General features: G+C 51.8%; 10 protein-coding genes across 10 annotated transcripts; 4 read left to right on the forward strand and 6 right to left on the reverse strand.

The window, feature by feature from the left end:
* Window positions 1-1,854: 1,854 nt before the first annotated feature.
* On the reverse strand, window positions 1,855-3,978 carry MYCFIDRAFT_10660 (uncharacterized protein; the record flags this gene model as incomplete). Its single annotated transcript, XM_007921453.1, has 2 exons — window positions 1,855-3,882; window positions 3,946-3,978. Coding segments are annotated over 2 exons (2,061 nt in total), but the record flags the coding sequence as incomplete, so codon positions are not given.
* Window positions 3,979-4,487: 509 nt separating this feature from the next.
* MYCFIDRAFT_89638 (uncharacterized protein) lies at window positions 4,488-6,099 on the forward strand (the record flags this gene model as incomplete). The annotated part of the gene is made up of 4 exons (XM_007923645.1): window positions 4,488-4,539; window positions 4,596-4,670; window positions 4,722-4,798; window positions 4,852-6,099. The coding sequence occupies 4 exons, from the start codon at window positions 4,488-4,490 to the stop codon at window positions 6,097-6,099; spliced, it is 1,452 nt and encodes a 483-aa protein (XP_007921836.1).
* A 1,389-nt stretch (window positions 6,100-7,488) lies between these two features.
* On the reverse strand, window positions 7,489-8,904 carry MYCFIDRAFT_181418 (uncharacterized protein). Its single transcript, XM_007923646.1, has 4 exons — window positions 8,373-8,904; window positions 8,031-8,323; window positions 7,886-7,978; window positions 7,489-7,825 (listed from the first exon to the last, which is right to left on the reverse strand). Exons 1-4 carry the CDS (start codon window positions 8,779-8,781, stop codon window positions 7,607-7,609), a joined length of 1,014 nt encoding a protein of 337 aa, XP_007921837.1. The 5' UTR covers window positions 8,782-8,904; the 3' UTR covers window positions 7,489-7,606.
* Window positions 8,905-9,581: 677 nt separating this feature from the next.
* On the reverse strand, window positions 9,582-10,043 carry MYCFIDRAFT_27933 (uncharacterized protein; the record flags this gene model as incomplete). The annotated part of the gene is made up of 1 exon (XM_007921652.1): window positions 9,582-10,043. A coding segment is annotated over one exon (462 nt), but the record flags the coding sequence as incomplete, so codon positions are not given.
* Window positions 10,044-11,441: 1,398 nt separating this feature from the next.
* Window positions 11,442-12,251, forward strand: MYCFIDRAFT_26034 (uncharacterized protein; the record flags this gene model as incomplete). The annotated part of the gene is made up of 3 exons (XM_007921534.1): window positions 11,442-11,498; window positions 11,554-12,044; window positions 12,092-12,251. The coding sequence occupies 3 exons, from the start codon at window positions 11,442-11,444 to the stop codon at window positions 12,249-12,251; spliced, it is 708 nt and encodes a 235-aa protein (XP_007919725.1).
* A 117-nt stretch (window positions 12,252-12,368) lies between these two features.
* MYCFIDRAFT_185486 (uncharacterized protein) lies at window positions 12,369-14,325 on the reverse strand (the record flags this gene model as incomplete). The annotated part of the gene is made up of 5 exons (XM_007923647.1): window positions 12,369-13,340; window positions 13,399-13,739; window positions 13,800-13,999; window positions 14,052-14,155; window positions 14,206-14,325. The coding sequence occupies 5 exons, from the start codon at window positions 14,323-14,325 to the stop codon at window positions 12,369-12,371; spliced, it is 1,737 nt and encodes a 578-aa protein (XP_007921838.1).
* A 461-nt stretch (window positions 14,326-14,786) lies between these two features.
* MYCFIDRAFT_25669 (uncharacterized protein) lies at window positions 14,787-16,464 on the reverse strand (the record flags this gene model as incomplete). The annotated part of the gene is made up of 3 exons (XM_007921520.1): window positions 14,787-14,817; window positions 14,865-15,867; window positions 16,032-16,464. The coding sequence occupies 3 exons, from the start codon at window positions 16,462-16,464 to the stop codon at window positions 14,787-14,789; spliced, it is 1,467 nt and encodes a 488-aa protein (XP_007919711.1).
* An 851-nt stretch (window positions 16,465-17,315) lies between these two features.
* On the forward strand, window positions 17,316-18,634 carry MYCFIDRAFT_213508 (uncharacterized protein; the record flags this gene model as incomplete). The annotated part of the gene is made up of 3 exons (XM_007923648.1): window positions 17,316-17,323; window positions 17,587-17,915; window positions 17,973-18,634. 3 exons carry the CDS (start codon window positions 17,316-17,318, stop codon window positions 18,494-18,496), a joined length of 861 nt encoding a protein of 286 aa, XP_007921839.1. The 3' UTR covers window positions 18,497-18,634.
* Window positions 18,635-18,857: 223 nt separating this feature from the next.
* Window positions 18,858-19,822, reverse strand: MYCFIDRAFT_62882 (uncharacterized protein; the record flags this gene model as incomplete). Its single annotated transcript, XM_007922070.1, has 4 exons — window positions 18,858-19,366; window positions 19,435-19,474; window positions 19,525-19,597; window positions 19,740-19,822. The coding sequence occupies 4 exons, from the start codon at window positions 19,820-19,822 to the stop codon at window positions 18,858-18,860; spliced, it is 705 nt and encodes a 234-aa protein (XP_007920261.1).
* A 449-nt stretch (window positions 19,823-20,271) lies between these two features.
* MYCFIDRAFT_25453 (uncharacterized protein) lies at window positions 20,272-21,275 on the forward strand (the record flags this gene model as incomplete). The annotated part of the gene is made up of 4 exons (XM_007921511.1): window positions 20,272-20,308; window positions 20,376-20,488; window positions 20,548-21,104; window positions 21,161-21,275. The coding sequence occupies 4 exons, from the start codon at window positions 20,272-20,274 to the stop codon at window positions 21,273-21,275; spliced, it is 822 nt and encodes a 273-aa protein (XP_007919702.1).
* Between the last annotated feature and the right edge of the window lie 140 nt (window positions 21,276-21,415).

Genomic DNA, 21,415 nt, shown 5'->3' on the forward strand with positions numbered 1-21,415 from the left:
CCGACCATCCTCTTGTTCCTGTGCTGGCTCATGCTTATCGTCGTTTCGAGGAGGCGAAGACGGCGGGTCGACGTCGGTCTCTTCTCCTTCACTTGGCTGATCAATTCCATCGTAGATACGAGTTGTACCACCACGAGGAGTTGGTGATGACGGCAGATCATCACTCATCGGTCCCCCCTCGACGGGACCTGTTGGCGTAACGTTTACACCTTCCTGTGCGCCTTGAGGCGGATCGGTGGAGAAGTCGAGCTTTTTGGAAATGTTCTTGGTAGACGTCGATCGAGCCATGGGGCTCGACGACAACTCTGGGAAGACTTGTGCATCCTCGTACTGCCTAGCACGAACGTCCTTTTGATGCTCAGTAAGCAGCTGCGACTCCATAACAGCTGGCGCTGTAGGAGGCTCTATCGGAGCAAAGTCGACTTGGGAGTCATGGTGGCGTAGCCTCGCTTTTGGTGCAGGACTGCAAGAAGCAGTTGCGCGTGCGACAGCGGCTGCGTCAAAAGGCAAACCTTGTGCTGCCAGATGCTGCTTGATGAAAATGTTCTCGGCAGCCGGCGCTTTCCACGTATGAGGCGCTGACTTTTTTGAGCTCAGTGCACGTCGGTGGTTGCTGATTTTGACCTGCGACTCGGCAAATGCTGGCAGTCGTGCAACCTCGCCTTGTCCTTCGCCTCTAGGGAAACCAGGAATGTTGAAGCCTGCCTGAGCTTGCCGTGCGCGAAGTAGAGGCAGTAGCCTCATCGGATACTCGAGCTGCTCCTGATCCGCAAAGTTGGACGTCCAGAACAATATCGCTTGGTTGACAATTTCTCTGCTTGGGCTCGAAAACCCGGCTATCAAGATTGGTTCCAGGGCTCCCAGGAGTGTGCTATCTTTCTGGACATATCCATCAGAAATGACTCGCAACAAAGCGCTCCATACATCCTGTACCCGCGACGATACTGCCGAAGAGTCATCGGCATTGGAAAGCGTAGCCAGGAATACGATGCGCTTGGTGTCTTCGATCCATGGCACAAAGCCAGCTTGAAACTTTCGAATGGCGATAGGTAGTACAGCATGCGGACACTTGCGGAGAAATTCCACTGTCGAAACGAGAGCCTCCACTGCAGCTTTTCCTAGCTCTTCTTCTGTCGTTTCGGCCTGGTCGTAAGCTCGTTTTAGACAGCTGTTGAATAGATCATAGAAGTGATCGAAGGACTCGAAGACCTGAGCTTTAGGCGGCTCCAGATGAATCGTCCAGAGAGCTTTGCGGCTTGTCTCAAGCTCAGCCTTACTCTTCGGCCATACAGCATGCTTCACTAGCATGCGATATAAACGCAATGTCGTGCCAAGAGGAGCAGAGCTTGTCTTCTCCGAGACGAGCTTCGACAAACGCTCAATGACATCCAGAACAACGCCTCCATCCCCTGCAATGTGTTTGGTTGAAAGGCACGTAGCTTCCATTAGCTGTGCCAAGTCCTGCAGGCAATCGTGGGAAGACTCTGCAAAGCACAAGCCTTCGAGCAGGATGTCGATTGCGAACCTCACCGACACACCAGCGATACCTGCATCACGCTGAGGAGATACAGATGCTTGGACCCGTAACAACGTTCCTGCTGATACTGCGATTGCACTCCATAGCTGTCCCCGTAGATGCTCGGAGGTATTGCTGCGTATCTTGGCGCAAAATTGCAGCGTGTTGTATAACAAGCCAAGATTACTCGAAGCGGAACCTTTAGCACCGGCCAGCAAGCCTAGCAGCCAGCCCGCAGAGTCTCTGCACGTAGCCTCGAATTGCAGCGCTGGCGGCGGCTGGTAGTAAAGTGAGTAGAGAATGGAGAACGCACAGCATGCCGATTGACGGTGCTTTGACGGCCGATGCGATGGCGTAGGAGCCACTTCAACGCCATCTTCATTGGTCATCGTCAAGACGTCCTCCACGAAATATGACGGGCCTAGTATCCCAATAGCATCGCCTAGTAAAGATTGGTAACGATCAAGCCATGCTGAATAGCTCGTGCTGGAGGCCTGAGAGGGAGCAAACCAGATTCTCCGAAAGAGGTTTGTAAGGTGTGCTATTGCAACCTTTAGCTCAGCAGACGTTCGAACTTCTTGGGCACCGGCCCCAGCAACAGCAGTCATGAGCGAGCGCCAGATACTAGTCAGAGCCTTGTTAGATTCCGTAGATTGAGACATGCCTGCCAGGATCCAGGGTTCGAGCAGTTTGATGAATTTATCGAGGCGAGATCGTACCCACCGAACGTCCAAGCGCGGAAGATCATCAGCCTTGATAGGTTCTTTTTCGGTCGCGGCATGCTCGTTCCATGCTCCGGTGGTCTTCTTAAGCAAGCCATGGAGGATGCGACATGCAGAGAATTGCCCGCGAGCGCTATGCTTGGACATGACAGCCAAGATGGGTTGGACGAAATTGATCCAGGCACGATCGAGTTCCTCGGGCGATAGCGCCGGCCTCAGCGCGTAGTGTAGGAGGTTGCAGTAGCTGTCCACTGCAATTTGACGCATCTCTTGCGAGGTCTTGTCGCTACCTTTCCTCTCAAGGCTAGCCGTGATAGGCACCTTGAGCATCGAATAAAGAGTGTCCGAAGTGTTGCCATCGGGCATAACCGTGTATACCAGCTTGTTCCAGGCAAATGTCGCATGTTGTTTGACTTCCACGTTACCCGAGTTCAGGCTCTTTTGCAGCGTCAAAAGCCAATCGCGAAATTTTGACCACTTGTCTATGCTGCGCCGCCTGTTGCGGAAGAACAGAATCACAGCTGCCCATATCTGCGGGGCCACCACCGCTTTCGCTGGATCTTTGCTGAGCTGAGTGAGGTGATCATTGAAGAAGTCGCCGTAGCTCTTGCCATTCTCAGTCTCCTTGTCCCAAAGTTCATGAATCGCTCGGGCAGCGGCCTGCTGATGTCCCAGATGGAGTCCAGCCGCGGTGCAAGTATTAATGGCACGAGTTTGAACTTCCGAAACACTGCTCAGTAGTCCATGAAACACATTCTCGATCCAGTCCGAAATCCTGCTCAGCATCGCCGCCGGAGCTTGCTCGATCAATCTCTGATATATCATGAGACGAGCAACTACTGTGCTGGTCCGATCCTCAATCTTCTGCAGTGCGTTCACCAGCTTTTCCACCCTGGTGGTAGTCAAAATGTTGGTTTGGAAGCGCTGCACGGCGAGCACGTGCAGATGTACTTTCAGTATCGCCCTTGATAGATCGACTTGCTCTAAGCAAGTGATGCATCGATCAGCGACGAACGCTCGAAAATCGTCATCCAGGGCAGCAGCAGACTCTTTCATCGTGAGGATCGAGCATGCCAACTGCGCAGCTTGCGTCACAATCTGAGTGTCGAGAATGCCAGTAGGGTCCTTCCAGGCCAAGTCTCGTGCCAGAAACTGCTGGAGGAGATCGATCTTGTCGATGACGGCTTGCACCTCTGGAAGTCCTTGATACGCTTTAATCACGCCATTTATGGACATGTAGGCGTCTCTGCGAGTGTCTCTCGACGGACTCGACAGTTGCTGAATGATGGCCTGTAGCATCTTTCGAAAGCTGCCCGGAATCTGAGGAGAGAAGTTGCTCAGTTTGTGGTCGAGGTCCTCTGGAGTCAAAGGCGTGCGCTCATTTTGTGCTTTGAGGATGGACTTCAGCGGTTTTGTTTCGCGAGATAGTGGCGTCTGTCGTTGAGCACGGCTGTCTGGTGAGCTAGACACACCAAGATGCGGAATATCGTGATATGTCGGCCACGGCGAGAAGCCGACCCTCTTTACTCCATTCGAACCTCGGGGCTGTGGTGATACTGCCGTCGGTTTGGAAGGTGGCGTGTCCACGGCCGAGCGAGCCGTGACCGGCAGTAGCTCTTTCTCCCTCTCTGCTTCCTTCCCCGCCTGACCAGGCTCGTCGTGTCCCTGGTCGAGGAATCGCAGTGCGTCGTCTACGTGCTTGTTCACGTCTCGTGGTGGTGTCGGCGGGCGGGCGGGAAGCTGGTTGAAGACGGACGACGAAGATGCTGGCGACGACAACATGGCTGGCAGAGAGCACGCCGGACAAGAGGCTGTTCAAGTCTGGATACGCATTTCGTGACTCCGAGTGAGCAGAAAGTGTGTGCTCATGGAGAGAGATGGACGTCAAGATGCAATGCCCTTCACTGAGGAGGAGGTAGAGCGCGAGTCGAAGTCGCGTCGAAACCACTTTACGATACCGTACGCGACGACCAGGGTCCAATTCCAGCCACCCGCGCCTGCCTCGCGTTCGCGTTCGCGGTGGTTGCAGTTGCACTTTGCCGGCGTGTGGGGTCCGTTTCTGCGGGGCACGGGCACGCTGCGCTGCATGCACATCATCGTGAGCATCGTGAGGCACACTGCTTCTTGCTGAATGATTCACGCAGCTGTCTGCCAATAGTTCTAATTGATCCGGACATCAACACGCGACATTCGCTTGACGTGAACCTTGTGTGCATCGCCTCATCTACGGGACTTTGCCCATCATCATCATGCTGGCCATGCGACCGCAGACGTCCCCCGTCGACGGCAAGTCTGCCCAAGGTGAGCGCCAGCAAATCGTCGTGCTGTGGGCACATGCTAATGCGTTACATGCTTAGCCGCCATCGCGCAGCTCGACCGCCTACTGCTCGAATTAGAGCGTAATACTGAGGCTGCCAAGCTCTCCTTGAAGCGTAAGTCTTGCTCCCCTCTTGACTCGGAACCGAATGTTGACACGGCTTCAGAACAGGAAGACGCACTGAGCCAAGTGAAGGTGCTGGGGCGCAATGCAGACACTGCGGGGCCCATCTTCACGAAACGGGTCTGTAGACATCCCAATGTGGCAAGTTGAGTAAGGCTGACTTGGAACGATAGGGCATTTCAATTTTGTGCACATATGCACTCGATCAACCTGCTTCAAGCATTGCATCGCGAGAGGCACTTAGATGTTTAGCAAATGCCCTCCTTCTCAACGAGCCTTCAAGACAAGTATTCGTTGATCTTGGCTATGGTCCCAAGGCTGCAGATCGATTGAAGAACGACAATCGCGATGATGAATTTCTGCTGTCACGAATACTGTTCTTTCTCACTTACAACACAAAGATCGACTTCAACGTCTTGATTGCCGAACATAAGCTGGCAGACAGCATCAACCAACACATCGCCCGCCATGCGAAGAACTTCTCGAAGTCTGGGCGAAGAAAGTCTCTCAGCTCCCCTATCCAGGATATGGCCATGGTGGAGACACTGAAGCTGATGTTCAACATAACCTACTACTATCCGCATCAAGTCGCCAAATTCACGCAATCTGTCGAACCATTGATCAATATCATCCTCCACCACCCTCTGCCCAAACCACCGCTACAGCCACCCATCACCTACGTCCTCAACGCACTGCTCAACTTGGATCTCAAAGCAGCTGAGAGGAAGACTCCAATGGGAAGAGAGGCAAGATCAAGTCCTCTCTTCCCATATTCTGACCCTGAGACTGTCGTGGACAAATTGGTGAGCATCTTGGATGCGGCAATTCGAGCCCAGCCAGAAAAAGAGCTGGATCAAGCTGCAGCTCCTCTATGCACGCTTCTAAGGCGCATGTACGAGCTGGCCACCCCTCAAATGAAATCGTGGATGAGATGGCTCTTGCTACCCAATCCCAAAGATCGCGACAAGCCCCTTGGCCAGGGCGACACACTATCATCGAGGCTACTACGACTGTCGTGCTCACCAAATCTACCCACCTTACGTGGCAATATTTCCGGTCTCTTGTTCGAGCTCAGCGATAAAGATGCCACCAAATTCGTCAACAATATTGGTTATGGATTTGCTTCGGGCTTCTTGATGAGCCAAAATATTCAGGTTCCTGCCAACGCCATGGAAGCTGGCAGCATAAGCAGTAATGATGATACGGAAGGTGGTGCAGATGTGAACCCCATTACGGGTCAAAGACTCAGCGCGGAGGAAAGGGACGCGCCGAAGCAACCAGAGATGACAGATGAGGAGAAAGAGCGCGAGGCCGAAAAGCTTTTCGTGCTCTTTGAACGACTCAAAGCGACCGGTGTGGTCAATGTGAAGAATCCTGTTGAACAGGCTATCGATGATGGCCGGTTCGAGGAACTAGACTGAACAATCTGCGGGGGGTGACGGATCCCGGCTCTTCATACGATTTTGTTGATATGCTGGGCTTTCCCAGCTCATTGCATCAGCTCGAGTCCAGAGCATGTCTCGAGCAACGTCTTCGTGTGGAAAGTTATCCAAATGCGACCAATCCATTTCTGAGACACTTGGAAGGCATGAACCCCGGAAGGCAAAAATCCGACACACGAGAAAGTTTGTTTCATACTGCCTTCCTCTTTGAAGAGACCGGAAGCGAGTTCAAGTCACTATGCGATAGTTTTCATCGATCACGAGACTTGCTGATACGTTCGTTAATACGGGCTGATGTTTGCTGGGCCGAGAGCGGGCCGCGCACCAAAAGAACGTCTATGTATACATCCGAGCACCCAATAAGCATAAAAGGATGTCGAAGCCAAACTCCATGAGCAGCACACTGGGCTTTATTGAATCTACAGGCAGCTACGCAGTCCTGATAGTGCAGCATGTCCGGGCATACAAGCTTTACTATCAAGCAGTCCTAACACGACGACATCGTGAGAGAAACACTCGCTGCGATGGGGTACCACGGCCAGAGGCACAGCCAGAGCAAGAACATACTAAGTCCATCAGAATACCCAAAGAGGTAATTGCGATTAGCATCGAAAGCTGTCCAGGCAATTATGGCCACGGGAGGCCTCGGCGAGGTGGGATTATAGTATAGGTCGCACCCAACGCTCAAGCGACCTGAAGAAATGTTCTATCCGGACTGAGGTGCCAGAAATGGTTGCTTGCAAGACCTTGAAATGCAATGCATGGGCTTGGCACACGAGCCTGCCCTTATGTAATCTCCCGAACTCCGCACCTCTGCGCTCTCTCGCCCTTCTCTCGTAAACAGTGTGTGATAGACGTGATGCGCTCCTTACTTCCACATCCCACGATGAGAGGCTATTCTTCAGTTTCACGGCCGCCGCCGCCGCAACCACGCCCATACAAACCACTATTACCCGAAGAGCGGGTTTCCAGTCATCCTGCGCTGCCAGAGGATACAGCTCCTGTCAAAAAGCCAAAGTCAGGTCTGCTTTCGCGAATGTGGCCATCGACAGCGTCATCGGCAGTCATACATGCTCGAGACCGCGATCCGGCGAGAGGAATGGAGGCAGCTAGACGCGTAGTTCAAGACGGTGTACTCGACCCACGCTACAAGTCGGCAGCTCAGAGGTACACAGCTATCATTGTCGCCTTGCCGCTAGCTATCTACCTTTCGTACGAGCTGTATCAGAGACGCTTTACGGGCAAGCAACGACGGGGAGCGAATGTTGCTCCGGCTGAGTGAAATCCACTGCGCACGACCGGAGTTTCACTTGACACAAACGAGTTCACAGCAACATGGTCTCGACGATGGGGGAAACGCCGTGAACTCGATGTCTCGAATCGTACTACCTCGAGGCACAAATAAATATGCATAAGCCCCACAGTTCATCGCAACGCCGTGCTCGAACGCAGAAATGCCCGACTATTCATGAGCCATACATCCCGATTACCATGCAGCGTGGCCCCCATCAATGCGCAAATCTGATCCTGTCATGAACGACGACGCATCGCTGATAAGGAAGACGGCAGCGCCGCGATACTCCTCGGGAGCACTGAGCTTGCCCAGCATGTTTTGCGTTGGCCAATCCCGTCGTCTTTCTGGATACTTCTGGAACAAAGCTTCCACCATAGCGGTTACAATGTAGCCGGGAGAGATGGTGTTGACCTACACAAGAAAGGTCAGGATGTCAGAAGTGAAGGCAGCGGCGCCTGGTCTGCTACTCACGCGAATGCCGTGTTGTCCCCATTCCGACGCAAGGTTTCGTGCAAGCTGTATAACACCGGCTTTTGAGGCATTGTAGGCTGGGCAAATCAGACCCTATGTTTCATTCAGCAAGCGGTTCAAGTGGCGATGGCAGTGCAGGACATACCCTATTAGCGACTGTTCCCGACATCGAAGCGATCATGGCAATGCTACCGCCACGGCCATGTCGGATCATCTCTTTGGCCACGGCTTGAGCGGCCATGAAGACTCCAGTGATATTTACCTCAAACATGGTGTTGGCGTCCTTCGCCGAGTACTCTAGCGCAGGAGTCTCCTGCTGGATGCCAGCCGCTGCGATTAGCCCATCCAGTTTGCCCTGCGCTTCAGAGATGCTGCGGACAATCTCGTTCAGCTGCGGCACATCACGAACATCGATTTGGCGGTAGTGCAAAGTTGTGCCTGGATCAGTCAGCACAGGCATTCCCGAGCAACGCCATCATTTTCTCACCAAGCTCTTTCGCAGCTCGTTCTTGTACGCGGTGAAAGTCGGGACTTGGCTCCGACAATCTGTCCAAAGCATAGACGGTTGCTCCAGCTTCCAAAAGAGCTTCGGCCTGAACTAGGCCTAGCCCTCTTGCAGCACCCGTAACCAAGACGACTTTGTCGTTGAGATTGAACTCTGGAAGTCTCTTTGTGGTTCCCAGATATGAAGCAGACTTGACGTTATCCTTCAGAGCTGCTGCCTCTTCGCGCGGAGCATCTGGAGGCGCACGGCCAGCTACTGGTGGATTTCCTTTAGGTCCGTTGGTTGCGTCATGGTTCGATCGACTTTGCAGTACTGGAACTGCGCGTGGCACAGGTTTCGAGCGGCTCAGTGCTGAGCCAGCAATGCGTGCACTCCGTGCGAGGGAAGTCATCGTGGATTCTAGACCTTATGGTGGGGGGCTGAAGACACTGGAGGCGGTACTTCTTCTCCGACTTGTGTGAAGCTCCGCAGTAAGGAATTTGTACAACTAAGAGGCAAGTAGCAGATCTGCACCGCTGATCGCCGGGAGAAGGAACTTTTTATCCAGAGGTCCAGCAAGGTGGATCATGTATTCTGGCCAACATTGACTTCGCGCCACAATAATGCCTCTTCTGGCATAACGAGCTCCTTTTGCTCCATGTGCTTCGCGTAGCTGTATACGCTGCGTGCAGCCCCGCTTTTACATGGAATTGCTATTTGCAGTAATCCGTGTGTCACTCACTTCCTTCGCACGTGGATTTCTAACATGCACCCGGACGGCCTTGATCTTGATGCTCGGGACTTGCAAGTACATGCATGTTTGTAGACCTACGTAATAGAGTCTTTAAAAGACAGGTGCAGGGATAACGATTGAACTTCGATTTCTTGGAGGACTTTGCAAACCAAATACAGCCGCACACCGTGACGGCTACGTCAAGAGCCGACATGCTTGCTCCAACTCGAGCTTCAAGATATTTCAGCTGTGAGTCGTACTGACTTGATGACCTCTGGCGATTCTCATCTACGCCCTCGCTCCAACGTCTATTGGTAAGTACCTAATAGCTAGCTAAACATACACCAGATTGACAACTTGTTTTGCTTCAAATCCTCGGCAACCACCCGGTCGACTTCTCCCAGGCTTGCTCAACAATTCAAGCAAACAATTTGAAGGAGCAGCTTCGACGCACACTGCAACCTTCCGACATATTCTGACTAGCCGATATCGATGAAGAGACCGATAGGACACGGTGCGTAATTCTCAGTGTAGCTGAGGTACGAATCGGACACCCCCTCCCACAAGATGCCCATGGTTTCTCCAGCAGGACAATCTATGGCTTCGACCATCTGGTCATCGCCCGGAATCAGCACCTTCTCGGCCAACCTGTACTTCACGTACGGTGCATTGCCGAGTGAAGTATTTGCCATCGCCGGTTCTTCCAGCATGAAGAACCTGAACAAGTGCTCCTCTTCGCCCGAGTATACGAATGAGGATGGATCGATCTGTGTCTCGTTCGGGAAGAAGAACCAGAAGGCGCATGTCTTGTTCACTGCAGAGGCCGGAATGTCGAAGTTGAGAATGCTGGAGATATGGGGGCCAGCGGTAGCGTTCTTTGAAGGGCCCGAGGGGATGTGGGGGAAGGACTGGTTCAATGGGACAATGAGTGAAGGGTGCTGTACGATCGTTAGAGGTGTTGGAAGGCTCGGTCAAGAGAACATACCCCTTCCTCCTTCTCTGCCACATTTGCACGGCACCAGGATTGATTTATGGGCCATGGCGAGTGCGACGCCGAAGCGCCCAAAGCCGTCGCGAGGATGGTTGTCGACCAGCGCATGATTGAAAGGAGGCAGTGTTATCGCAAGGTGGGATTCGATCAGAAAGAAGAGATTGATCGGAAGGAGTGATATTGACGAGGAAGTTATCTTTATATTCTGAAGATCTAAAACCTTCGATGTGCGCAAAAAAATTGTGAGCTGTCAGCAGGAATAGAAGCTGCGTTGTTGAATCGTCTGGCCATATAAGCTTAAGGAGATGAAAATAAGTTCAGCAGCCACCATGGATCGAAAGATGGAATTAGCGATGTAGAGTCACTGTGGCCACTGTGAGCAATCTATTGCAAAGAGATGCCATTGTACTCCTCCACATGGTCACCGTTGATCACTCTGGTTGTCTCCACTTCAAAGCTCCGTCGTCCACTTCTTTCGATGAAAGCAGCGCTGAGAAAGCCAACACCTGAGTGACAGCGTTGATATTGCACTGTGCAGAACGTTCGCGTGGTCGACATCGATTTGGGTCGACCCGAGCAGCCTGATCGGTACTGCACACGTTACTCTTTCTACGCGGCTTCATTCGGGCTAGTCAGGTGCGACAGTCCAATATTTGATGGTACCGCAAATCTTGTTGCCTGGGGCTCCTTCATTTCGGAATTCAATAATACTGAATACGACAAGTGTGAAGTAGACGTCTCCATAGGTGCACACGGTTTTTTCCCCATGGCAGGTATCGACCTCCATGCGCCCTCGAAATCGAGCCGAAAGTGATCTTTTGTCCAGTTCGCAGCTTGCGAAGGGGAGGCTACTCAGCTGGCCTTCTAGGTGTCCCGCCTGCTTGCTTAGAATACGGAAGCCAAGAATCTGATGCGCAGAATCTTGGCAGAGTGGTATGGAAGGGAATCGAGCAACGAACGCAGAATCGGTAAACGGCAAAGCTGCCGGCGAGTCAGATTACTGTACGTTGCTCAAACGGTCACGCGGAGACCATCGTGGCTACTAAACGTAGCTTCCGCTCAGCCTTCCGGCTATGCTGTCCTGTTTCCCGGTCGATCTCACATCGTTCAAAGCATATGGCGATTGCGCTCAGAGATGTTTAGTAAGCGCTCCGGTACAGCTCAAAAAGACCTCGCAGACGCTGTCAGACTAACGCGGATGCTCTCGGAATGACGAGTCATTGGCTTCATAGCGCTAATGCTGTGTCCAGCCATATTAGAAAAGATCCCAAGTGATGGTGCTTCATATTTGCCCAGTTCGAACTACCAAACGTCGACTTTCTAGCATCTGCTTTTGGGAATTGGCACAATGCCTTTCGAACTGGCTGAAAAGTACTCACACCATCATCTTATCGTCCAACCAAAGGTACTACCCAGCATGATGGCCCCGAGAAACGAGCCAAGGGTAACTTGATTTCCAGGATTTGGAACTTGAGCCTCCGGAAAGCTATCTTTTCATTCAAGATGGCCTGATCATCTCATGTGGCGTGCTGTACTCGCTTTGTTACCTGTTTTATATGTTACGAACTGTCAAGGATAAGACACTATCTGGATATGTGGAGTTCCTCTGCGGCACGATGGCCTACGAAGTGTACTATGCCTTCACGACAACTTCAACAACTTTCGAGAAGCTCAGCTTCCTAGTATGGTTCCTGCTGGATGCGACCTTCGCCGCTGTTGCCGTACTAACCGCCTACAAGCCTGAAAGGAGAGCTGTCGTGACTGCGAGACTCGTAGGTGGAGTAATAGTTGGCGTTGGCTTCCTGCATGCGCTCTGTCAATACTTCCCGGATGAGCGCCAGCAACTCACAGCATACTGGACCGGCCTTCTCCTTCAGCTGCCGATCGGATGGGGATCAGTGATATTGATGTTGAGCAGAGGAGACACAAAGGGTCATTCGATGGAGATTTGGTCAGTCACCTTTGACGAATCTGTAAGCCGTTCACTTACATATCTAGGGTGACTCGCTTTTTGGGTTGTGTCACTGCCTATGGCGTTTTCTATTGGCGATACTTCAACGCTCCCGACAACTGGCCATATGTGGGCTCAATATGGAGTACGCTCATCATCGCATTGACAATGCTACCGGAATTCGCGTATCCTGTGATATGTGCGTAATGTTGCATCCCTTCGTCGACTTCGAAGGAGTTGAGGGGCTTACTTTGAACAGATTTACGGGTACTCAAGCATCAGAAGGACAAGACGGAATAGTCAAATCTGTAACCTGCGTTACTGCTACACCTTTTCCACAGCCTCCGACCGGCTCTCGTTCTCCATCCGAACAGCCCGCTGCATCAACTTCTTCTCCGGAGGTATCGTTGTTGTGAACCCGGCACATACCACAGCAAGGATACCAAATGCTATAGCGACCAAGTACACTAGTCGGAAGGCCTGTACGTATGCCAACTTCACAGCCATCTGTAGGTCCTCGATGATTGCTGCACTTATTCCTGAAATTTCGGAAAGTGCTTTCCAGCCCGCCGCAGAGTTCGTGGTGCCAGCCTGTAGTAACTCAGGGACAAGACGACGTGGAATCTGGTACTCCTGAACTACGGATCCGATTTCGGCCGGCAATTGCTGCGCAAAACGATTTGACAGAATGGCAGAATAGATCGCGGTAGCAACAGCGCCTCCCATGAGACGAAATGTCGAGGCAAGTCCATTCGCAACGCCGATGTCGACTTGGTCGTCCAGCCCCGCAGCGATCATAACAAATGATAAGAGCTGCGGAGGGGTAATAGTTGTGGCGAGGACAATGATTGTGACAATCGCTTGAACTCTGTCGTTGACACCGATTGTCGAAAGGGATCCAATCAAAGCAGTTTGTACGGCCATAAACCCGACCAGCTGCCACCGCTCGTGTCCGACCTTATGACAGAAGAATATGACAACAAGGCCGGCCAGTATAGTACCGAATGAGACCATGTTCGCATAAACCCCTGCGATGATCGGTTGGTTGCTGGGCACGAAAAGGAGTCCAGATTGGCGAGGCCAGAGTACGTTCATGCTGTAATAAAGCATACCTCCTACAAAGCAGATAACGAGAATCATAGTGAAGCCTCGAACGTTTCTGAAGAGCACAGGAGGCAACATCGGATATTTCAAATTCGCATAAGCTTCCCAAAACCCAAGAGCAACCAGCAATCCAGCTCCGACAACAATGGTACTAGTCACAGGTGCACTGGACCAGGCATATTGTCTTCCGCCCTGCGATGAACTGTCAGCCCGTCTGGCCCCGACGCATTCACAGAAGTTGTGATCATACATAATTGACTCCGATCAAGAAAAGTACGGCGCCGGACGCGAACAGCAAGAAGCCAACGAAGTCCATTTCCTTGACGAGTTGCATCCTGCTCTTTCCGTCGGCTCGATGCTTCGTGTGGAATGTCGGAGGCTTGTAGCAGAAGAGTACAAGCAGGAGTCCACAAGCTTCGAACGAGAACAAAAACCAATATACTGTCCTCCAACCAAGCGCGGTGCGGGCGATCATCGTATACGCGATCATAGGGCTCACGAAAGCCAGCAAACCGGTCGATTCGAAAATTCCAATCGCAAGAATACGATATTGATTTGGCACGATTTCTTGGACGCATGCGAATGCCATTTCTGCGATCAAAAGTCAGCTTTTTATTGCCGCAGACCAGCTTCGTCGATCCTGATGGATACCTTGAAGTCCACCTCCAATACCAAACAGAGCTCCACTCGCAATCATCTGGTTGATACTCTTGCCTGTCGCGCCGACGACAGCTCCGATCAAAGCTATGCAAGCTCCGGTGATCATGAAGTAGCGACGACCGAAGATATCCGAAAGCCGGCCGCCTAGTGTCACCATGACACTTGCTGCGAGGTTCCAGGAGACGTTGATCCTCGTCAACAGTAAGCTTTGCATGCTTGCGAGATGAATGCAAGAGTGCTCACCATGTGTAGTTCGGGTCTGGTCCAAGGTCGGCGTTGATGTAGCTCACGATCGTGCTGGGCATGAGCAGCGTCAAGATGTATGCGACGTATTGTGAGGAGACGGCCTACTGGTGTCAGTGCTTCTTAGAAGGCCGTGCTCGTGTCGCAGGCCTACAGCGAGCGCCAGGTAGGCTTGGGGGCTCATTCGAGCATCTTGTGGCTGGTCCTCTCCGATGGAAGCAGCTTCCGGATTAGAGACATCTTCAATACGCTCTGCAGTGTCTTGTTTCTCCATGGTGACGAGACTAACTATTTGAGGATGAGAGGAACTTGAATATCAAGAGTTCATGCATTTTAGGAGGTGTGCTGACCTTGAAGAAGATATGCCACTATTCTCGTGCGTGTCACCCCACTGCCTACCTTTATCCACAGCAGTATACAAGCCGCATACGCACAAAATTATACACGTGGCGTGCTGCGTCTCAAGTGCCGGAAGCCTGGCTGGCGATAAGACTAGAGTCTGTCTTCGCATCGGTCGAGGTGTGCAGTGGAGATTGCGGAGTGAAGCACTCGGAAAACGTAGTCCGGGGTATGCATGTCTATGCTTGTCTGTGCACATACAAATGCTGGATGTTTTGCTCATCTGCGAGACTGCGACTGATTTCGTGAGTATTCTCGTACTCTCAATGGTGCTTCTGCTCCCGTCGTAAGTATGGCCATCCCCATTGCTCGCCGACCTCTCAAAAACGCGGACTTTTAGACGGTCTCGATGTACCTTCGCACTTCCCTACGATATGTCAGTATTGCACCCGGCGCTGTACGATCAAATCTTACCAATCAGTGATAGCTTCATCCCAAAGTCTGATTTCATGCTCTCGAGTTCCAGCAAAATGATCTACAAAATCGTCACCAAAGACTTCGCGCGCCACGCTCTCCTTTCTTGAGAACTGAGCAGTCGCGTCCTTCAAGCTCTTAGCTAGGCGTTGGCCTTTGTCTGCGACTCCACCGACATCTTGACCCTTGCCTAGAGGCGGTATGGGAATTTCGAGTTGTTTTTCCACACCACGATATCCAAGGCCAAGAATCGCTGCTAGGACGAGATATGCATTCGTGTCCGCGCCCGGCACTCGGACTTCCAACCTTGTGCCCTTAGGAGGGCAAGTAGGAGGCGCGATTAGTCTGATGGAAGCAGCACGATGCTCCAGTCCCCAGGATACTGTTACCGGTGCCCAAAAGTTCTCTACAAGACGTTTGTAGCTGTTGACAGTGGGTGCCACCAAAGGCATGATGTCTGCCAGACCATCAAGAACGCCAGCAAGAAAGTGTCGACCAATATCTGAAACATGCTTCAAGTCTTCGTATGGAGGATTTGGATCAGCCTTCTCGCGGTAGAAGAGATTCTTGCCCGTCTTGTTATCTTTCAGCGAGATATGCATGTGTCCACTGTTGCCAGGTAGTCCTTCGCGAGGCTTTGCCATGAAGCACGGGGTGATCCCATAACTGGAGCTCACATTCTTCACGGCAAGCTTAAAGAGGGCAGCTTTGTCGGCCATTGCTCTGATCTCGCCGTACTCCAGCGCAGCCTCGTACACGCCGGGGCCACTCTCGGTGTGCCATCCTTCAATATCGCATCGGAACTTGCTGCATGCCTTGAATATGTCGTAATACCAATCCTGATTATGAGTGGGTCGCGTTAAGGAGTATCCAAACATGCCTTCTTCCAAACTGGGCAGATCACTGGGTCGATTCTTTTGCAGGAAGGTCGCCGTAGAGCTCGAGTTACGCTCCTCTGGGTGCTGCGTGGAGGGAGCACGAAATGTAAAGAATTCATATTCAGCTGAAATAGGAATACAGTCATTAGCATCTCCTCCTCTAGGCTACGGTGTTGGATCGCAGGCCACTCCAATATAAAGAGGTCACACGTGAAGTGCTGCTCGCTTGTAGACCTGGTCATGTCCAAGAATCGAACGCGACCACCTTGATAGAAGAGTGTGCACTTACCTCCTGCCAAAGCGCCAATACCCTTTGCCTCGATCTTCTCGGCCTGAGTCTCGAGCAAGCTTCTTGGGCATGCGCTCAGCTTTCCACCTTCAGGCTCTCGAAATGAGCACAGGAAGAATGGCACATTGCTCTCCCAAGGAATACGCCTGAAGCTGCTCAAGTCCACCTCAGCAGTGATATCCCGGTATCCATTTTCCGCATTGCTAATCTTCAATTCGCGAAAGTAAGTCTGATCGTGCATATCCCAGCCGAAGATCACCGAACAGAAGCCAAAGCCTGACTGCGCAATCGACATGAACTTCTTCTTGGACATCAATTTGCCTCGAACCTGGCCATCGACATCCACACCGCCGACCTTGATGCCCTCATCGTCCTTCAGCAGCTCGTGCAAGTCGTCGAACGTAAGCTCGGCGGGATCGTCGGTGATGGCCATTCTGGTGCTTTGAGCTTCAAGGTGTCGGTTGGAGATTGGGGGATTTCGGACAATGTGAGGAAGCGCTTCAGGTAGCTGTGATCAGTAATCACGAGGCGAGGGGCTATGCTATGCTAGAGGAGGCTGTGGTTGAGTACAGCCGTCCTGATTGCTTGTTGTTGAAGGTGCGTTGCTAGGGGTGGTATGGAGACACCACTGTCTTATCTGCTTAGCTGCATTCGCGGCCTATCATACGGGTCGCTAATAATGCTATCTTCTGGCAATGGATGAACAATGGCAACACTGGATGGCACCACAGGCGAGGAACAACAGCTCCTCCTCAGCTCTAGAACTAGCAGGACACGGTCTAGCGTGCGCGGCGCATGTTCACTTCCAAGTTTCGTGTGGCTGCCTTGCCGATCATTCGAAGTCATAGGCGTGATGAGCACCTCTTCTTGTCATTGGTATATATTTCCCCGAGTACTACAGCCGATTGTTTCGTCCTCCATGGTGATCATATCCCATCGTCTCTGAGGCTTTCCTTCTCTCAATAACTTATTCTAACCCTGGTCATCGAGACAGGCAAGGGACCGCTGTCTTGCTTCTGCAACAAGCAGAGCCTCGCACGCGACAGCGATACTGCTCACCAGTCACAATCCCGCGAGATGGATATGTTCAAAAGACCGCCGAACACGCGTACCCTGGCAGCCTCAATGTGCTCACGGAAGGTCCAACCACCGGACCAGCGCCGATGTGAATACATCATGTAAAAATCTGCAGTGTTTTCTCGACGATGATGCGCTAGCGGCGGGAGTCCGTGTGGGCGAGATATGACTTATCGGGCGGCGAGAATGTGAAACGATTCGACGTCAATGTATGAGTAAGTCGTGCGAGCAACATTCTGAAAAACAAGAGAGTGTTGTGCAACATCCGCGCAACATCACAAACTCCCTTCCCGACACCTGCTCTCATCGCCGTCTCCAAAGCAAAAATCCCAAAACAAGGCTTGGCTGACCTAGGGATTCCATTACTGCTTTGGGACTTGCCTCTGAAACTTTTCAATAACAACAGCCAACTTCAACAGAATGTGAGGGCAAAATGTACCAATCACTATGAAAGCACATGTTGACGACTTTAATCTAGGGCTGCAAACGGAACCACTCCTTGCGGTCGTCTGGCCGGCAAGAATGCCATCATTACTGGAGCAGCAGGTGGCATTGGGCTGGAAACCACGATTCTGTTTCTTCGTGAAGGCGCCAATGTCTTGATGACCGACATTTCTGAGCCAGCTCTTGAGAAAGCGCTTGCTAAGGCAAAGAAACACGCTCCAAATGCTCACGGCAGAGTGGATACCGCCAAAGTAGATGTCTCCAAGGAGGCGGACATTCAGGCAGTCATTGGGAAACTCGACGCTTGGGGTGGCATCGATGTTATGTTCAACAACGCAGGTATCATGCATGGCGATGATGCAGGTGGGCTTGACTACGCTCCTCTAAACATGAACAAGTGATGCTAATTTGACTCGCTAGACGCCATCGACACTCCGGAGAAGATCTGGGACTTGACACAGAACATCAATGTCAAGGGAGTCTGGTTCGGAAGCAAGCATGCTGTGCTTTCTTTACGCAAGCACAAGAAGACCCGAGGCAGCATCATCAATACGGCCTCAGTCGTTGCCCTTGTCGGATCCGCCACTCCTCAGCTGGCATACACAGCCTCAAAGGGAGCTGTCCTTGCCATGACACGCGAGCTGGCCATTGTCCATGCGAGAGAAGGTTTCCGCTTCAACGCTCTCTGCCCTGCTCCGCTAAACACTCCACTCCTTCAGGACTGGTTAGGCGACGATCAGGCCAAGCGTCATCGGCGTGAGGTGCACTTCCCAACTGGACGCTTTGGCGAGGCAATCGAGCAGGCCCAAGCCGTACTCTTCTTGGCCAGCGATGAGTCCAGCTTTGTGAATGGCACGGACTTTGTTGTTGATGGAGGTATGACCAAGGCATATGTCACTCCAGAGGGCCCTGCCACCGCTCCTCCTGCGAACTTCGCACGATAGTCGCACTGCTCTTGATTCCAGGCTGTAGGCGCTTAAGTTCTTGCCGCTGGAAATGTTTGCAGCAAATATGGACGGGCGGAGTAGCAGACTAGAAGTTCATAGAGGCACGATTTTAATGATACAATTTCTCTCCGGTCGATTAGGTCTAACATTGACTGGCTACTGCCTCACATCTTGTATTATATGGAGTCTCCGGACTCATCATGATCACAGAGATGTGTCACAACCAATTCTTGAGTCTCCTCCACACGCCTATGGTGATTGCCCAGAGTAGCAAGCAGCCAACCACGGCGAAAGCAAGTTTGATCTCGCCAGCGTCATATGGCTCCTTCTGGAGAGCGTCCTTGAATCGGTCTGGGAGTCACAGGCTTCCACCTGCGGCCTTGTCTCCTAGGTCTGGAATCTGCTTCTGCAAATACTGCGCCAAATCCTCAATCTCCTGTGGTGCAGCGCTGTGTGGCAAATTCTTGTACGTCCTGAAGTCCACGTTCCAGCCCCACTCCTTGAGCTTGTCTGCCGTCGCCTTTCCCCAGGCATACCTTACGACTGGGTCTGCATCACCATGTCCCATAAAGATTGGGGTCTGCTGGTTAGGAGAGTCCTTGGGCACCAATTCTCTGACCTTGCCTTGCAGCAGTAAATAGCAGCTCAGGCCGAAGATGCCGCCAAGCTTGGTAGGACTGGTGATGCCAGCCATCAGACTCATAGCACCTCCTTGACTGAAACCACCTAGAACGATTCGTTCGGTTGGTATGCCTGCCTTGATCTCATCTTCAATCAAGGTGTGGAACACTTTTTGACTGCGCAGAATTCCAGCTTCGTCCTCATTACGGTTGGCTAAGTCGCCAAAGTCTGCGATGTCGTACCAGCCTTTTCATGAGATGTCAGTGATGATTGCTGCATGCCTTGGAGGTGTCATGTAACGTGTGATTACTTACCCGGCATCGCCATGCCTCCATTGACTGTGATTGGGATATTCTGCTTTTGTCAGCGAGCGCCATAGACATTTAACGATAGTCAGTACTGACAGGTGCATTGGGAAAGACGAACTTGGTCTCCGGAAACAGAGACTTCCGACGAAACTCTTCAGCAAGAGAGTACCTGTTCTCATGTGAGTGGGCTTGTGCCGAAAGCTTGATGCAACGACTTTGAACATCGCCATGGCTTACCATCCCGCGCCGCTGTCCAAGTATTAGCATGTGAAGGTCGGGTTCTATGCTTGATCTTTCATGTATGAACATACGAATCTCCTAGGCCATGGGCGACGATTACTGTGGAGGTGTGACGCTTGACAGCCTCGACAACCAATGCCTTGGCGGCTGACATATTCGTGATTGTTTTTCTCTCGTGTCAGGAATTACTGCTTCCCCTTTTTTGAGATGACCGAAAGGAAGTTCGGCGATTTTTGTCGTCGTTGATTACGGTGTTGGTGTTGTGTCAAAGCAGGGGCGCGGCCAGAATTCCGAAGTCACGATCCCCCGGCACGAAAGTGACAAAGCAGCTCTGCCTGACTTCAACTGCTGTACAAGAGGTTCTAGAATGCTCGAGCGGCATTTTGGCAAGTGATGCCTTCCTATTTTCCTTGGATCAAGACTATTTTCATTGGATTACTGTTGGCCTTGACGCCGCTTGTACTGCTGAAAGATAAAACGGCAGACACGATCTTCTACAGACGTTGGCTGGAGTCAGTCCTTCGCAGACCACCATCAACATCAGCTCAGAGTCCACACACGTCTCCTTTAAGCCAAACGGATTCATTTTCTAGCAAAAACACAATGACACGAACGCCGGTCTATTTCCTCTCTCATGGGGGTATGATTGCTAAACCTGGTAGAGTGACATACGAAGAGCGAGAACTAATCATCACCACTTTGCTCAGGCCCGAACATCATGGAAGAAACGCAACATCCTGCGTATGCGAAATTGCAAGAAATTGGTCTCGAGATAACTCAGAAAGTCAAGCCCAAAGCCGTAATCGTCTTTTCTGCGCACGTAGGTCGAATGGCTGAGTTTATGGCACGAATTAGCTGACCATGATTCACGTTCTTTAGTGGGAAGGGGGCCGCGACACCATAGAGGTCAATACGGCAACGGAAATGCCTCTCATCTATGACTTTTATGGATTTCCTCCTCACTACTATGAGTTCAAGTTCCCGAACAAAGGTTCTCCAGAACTCGCAGAAAAACTTTTGCAAAATATTCAGAATGCTGGAATCAAGGCCGAGGGTGTTAGAAGAGGGTTGGACCATGGTGTCTGGGCTTCTTTTATGTGCGCATTCGACCCCGTCAAGAATCCTCTGACGGTGCCTATCGTCCAAGCAAGTATTTTCGGCGCGGATGATGCCGACATGCACTACAACCTTGGAAAAGCAGTGTCCTCTCTTCGTGACGAAGGTATCCAGATCATTGTCTCTGGCATGGCGGTACACAATCTGAGAGATATAGCCCGTGTATGGGGCCAGCCCGGCGCCCTGGAATATACGTACTCGTTCGACGCCGCGCTCAAGGATGCCGTGGAGGAAGCTCCAGAAAACAGGCAGAAGGCCATGGCTGAACTGCTGAAGCGGAAAGATGCAAGAAAGGCGCACCCAAGTTTCGAACATCTTTTGTAAGTGCAGTGATATGTGGCGCTTGGCGAAGCGTGCTGACCTCTTGTCTTTCCAGGCCTATATACATCGGCGCAGGTGCAGCCTATGAGGAGAAGGGTAAGCAGCTTTGGACATTGCCGGAAGGCTCTATGAGTTGGGCACAATATCGATTCGGAGAGGTGGGAGCATGACGAGATTAGGATTTACTGCTCCAGATATAGCAGCATGCACCTCGGGTCCTGCTTTTGGGTATCTAGCTGTGCTTCATCATCAAGCTCTGTCGTAATGTACAAAATTGTACAGGAAGAGTGTTACTGCTTCGTTGATTCGT

This window comes from Pseudocercospora fijiensis, assembly GCF_000340215.1.
Source record: "Pseudocercospora fijiensis CIRAD86 unplaced genomic scaffold MYCFIscaffold_1, whole genome shotgun sequence".
Taxonomy (NCBI): Eukaryota; Fungi; Ascomycota; class Dothideomycetes; order Mycosphaerellales; family Mycosphaerellaceae; genus Pseudocercospora; species Pseudocercospora fijiensis.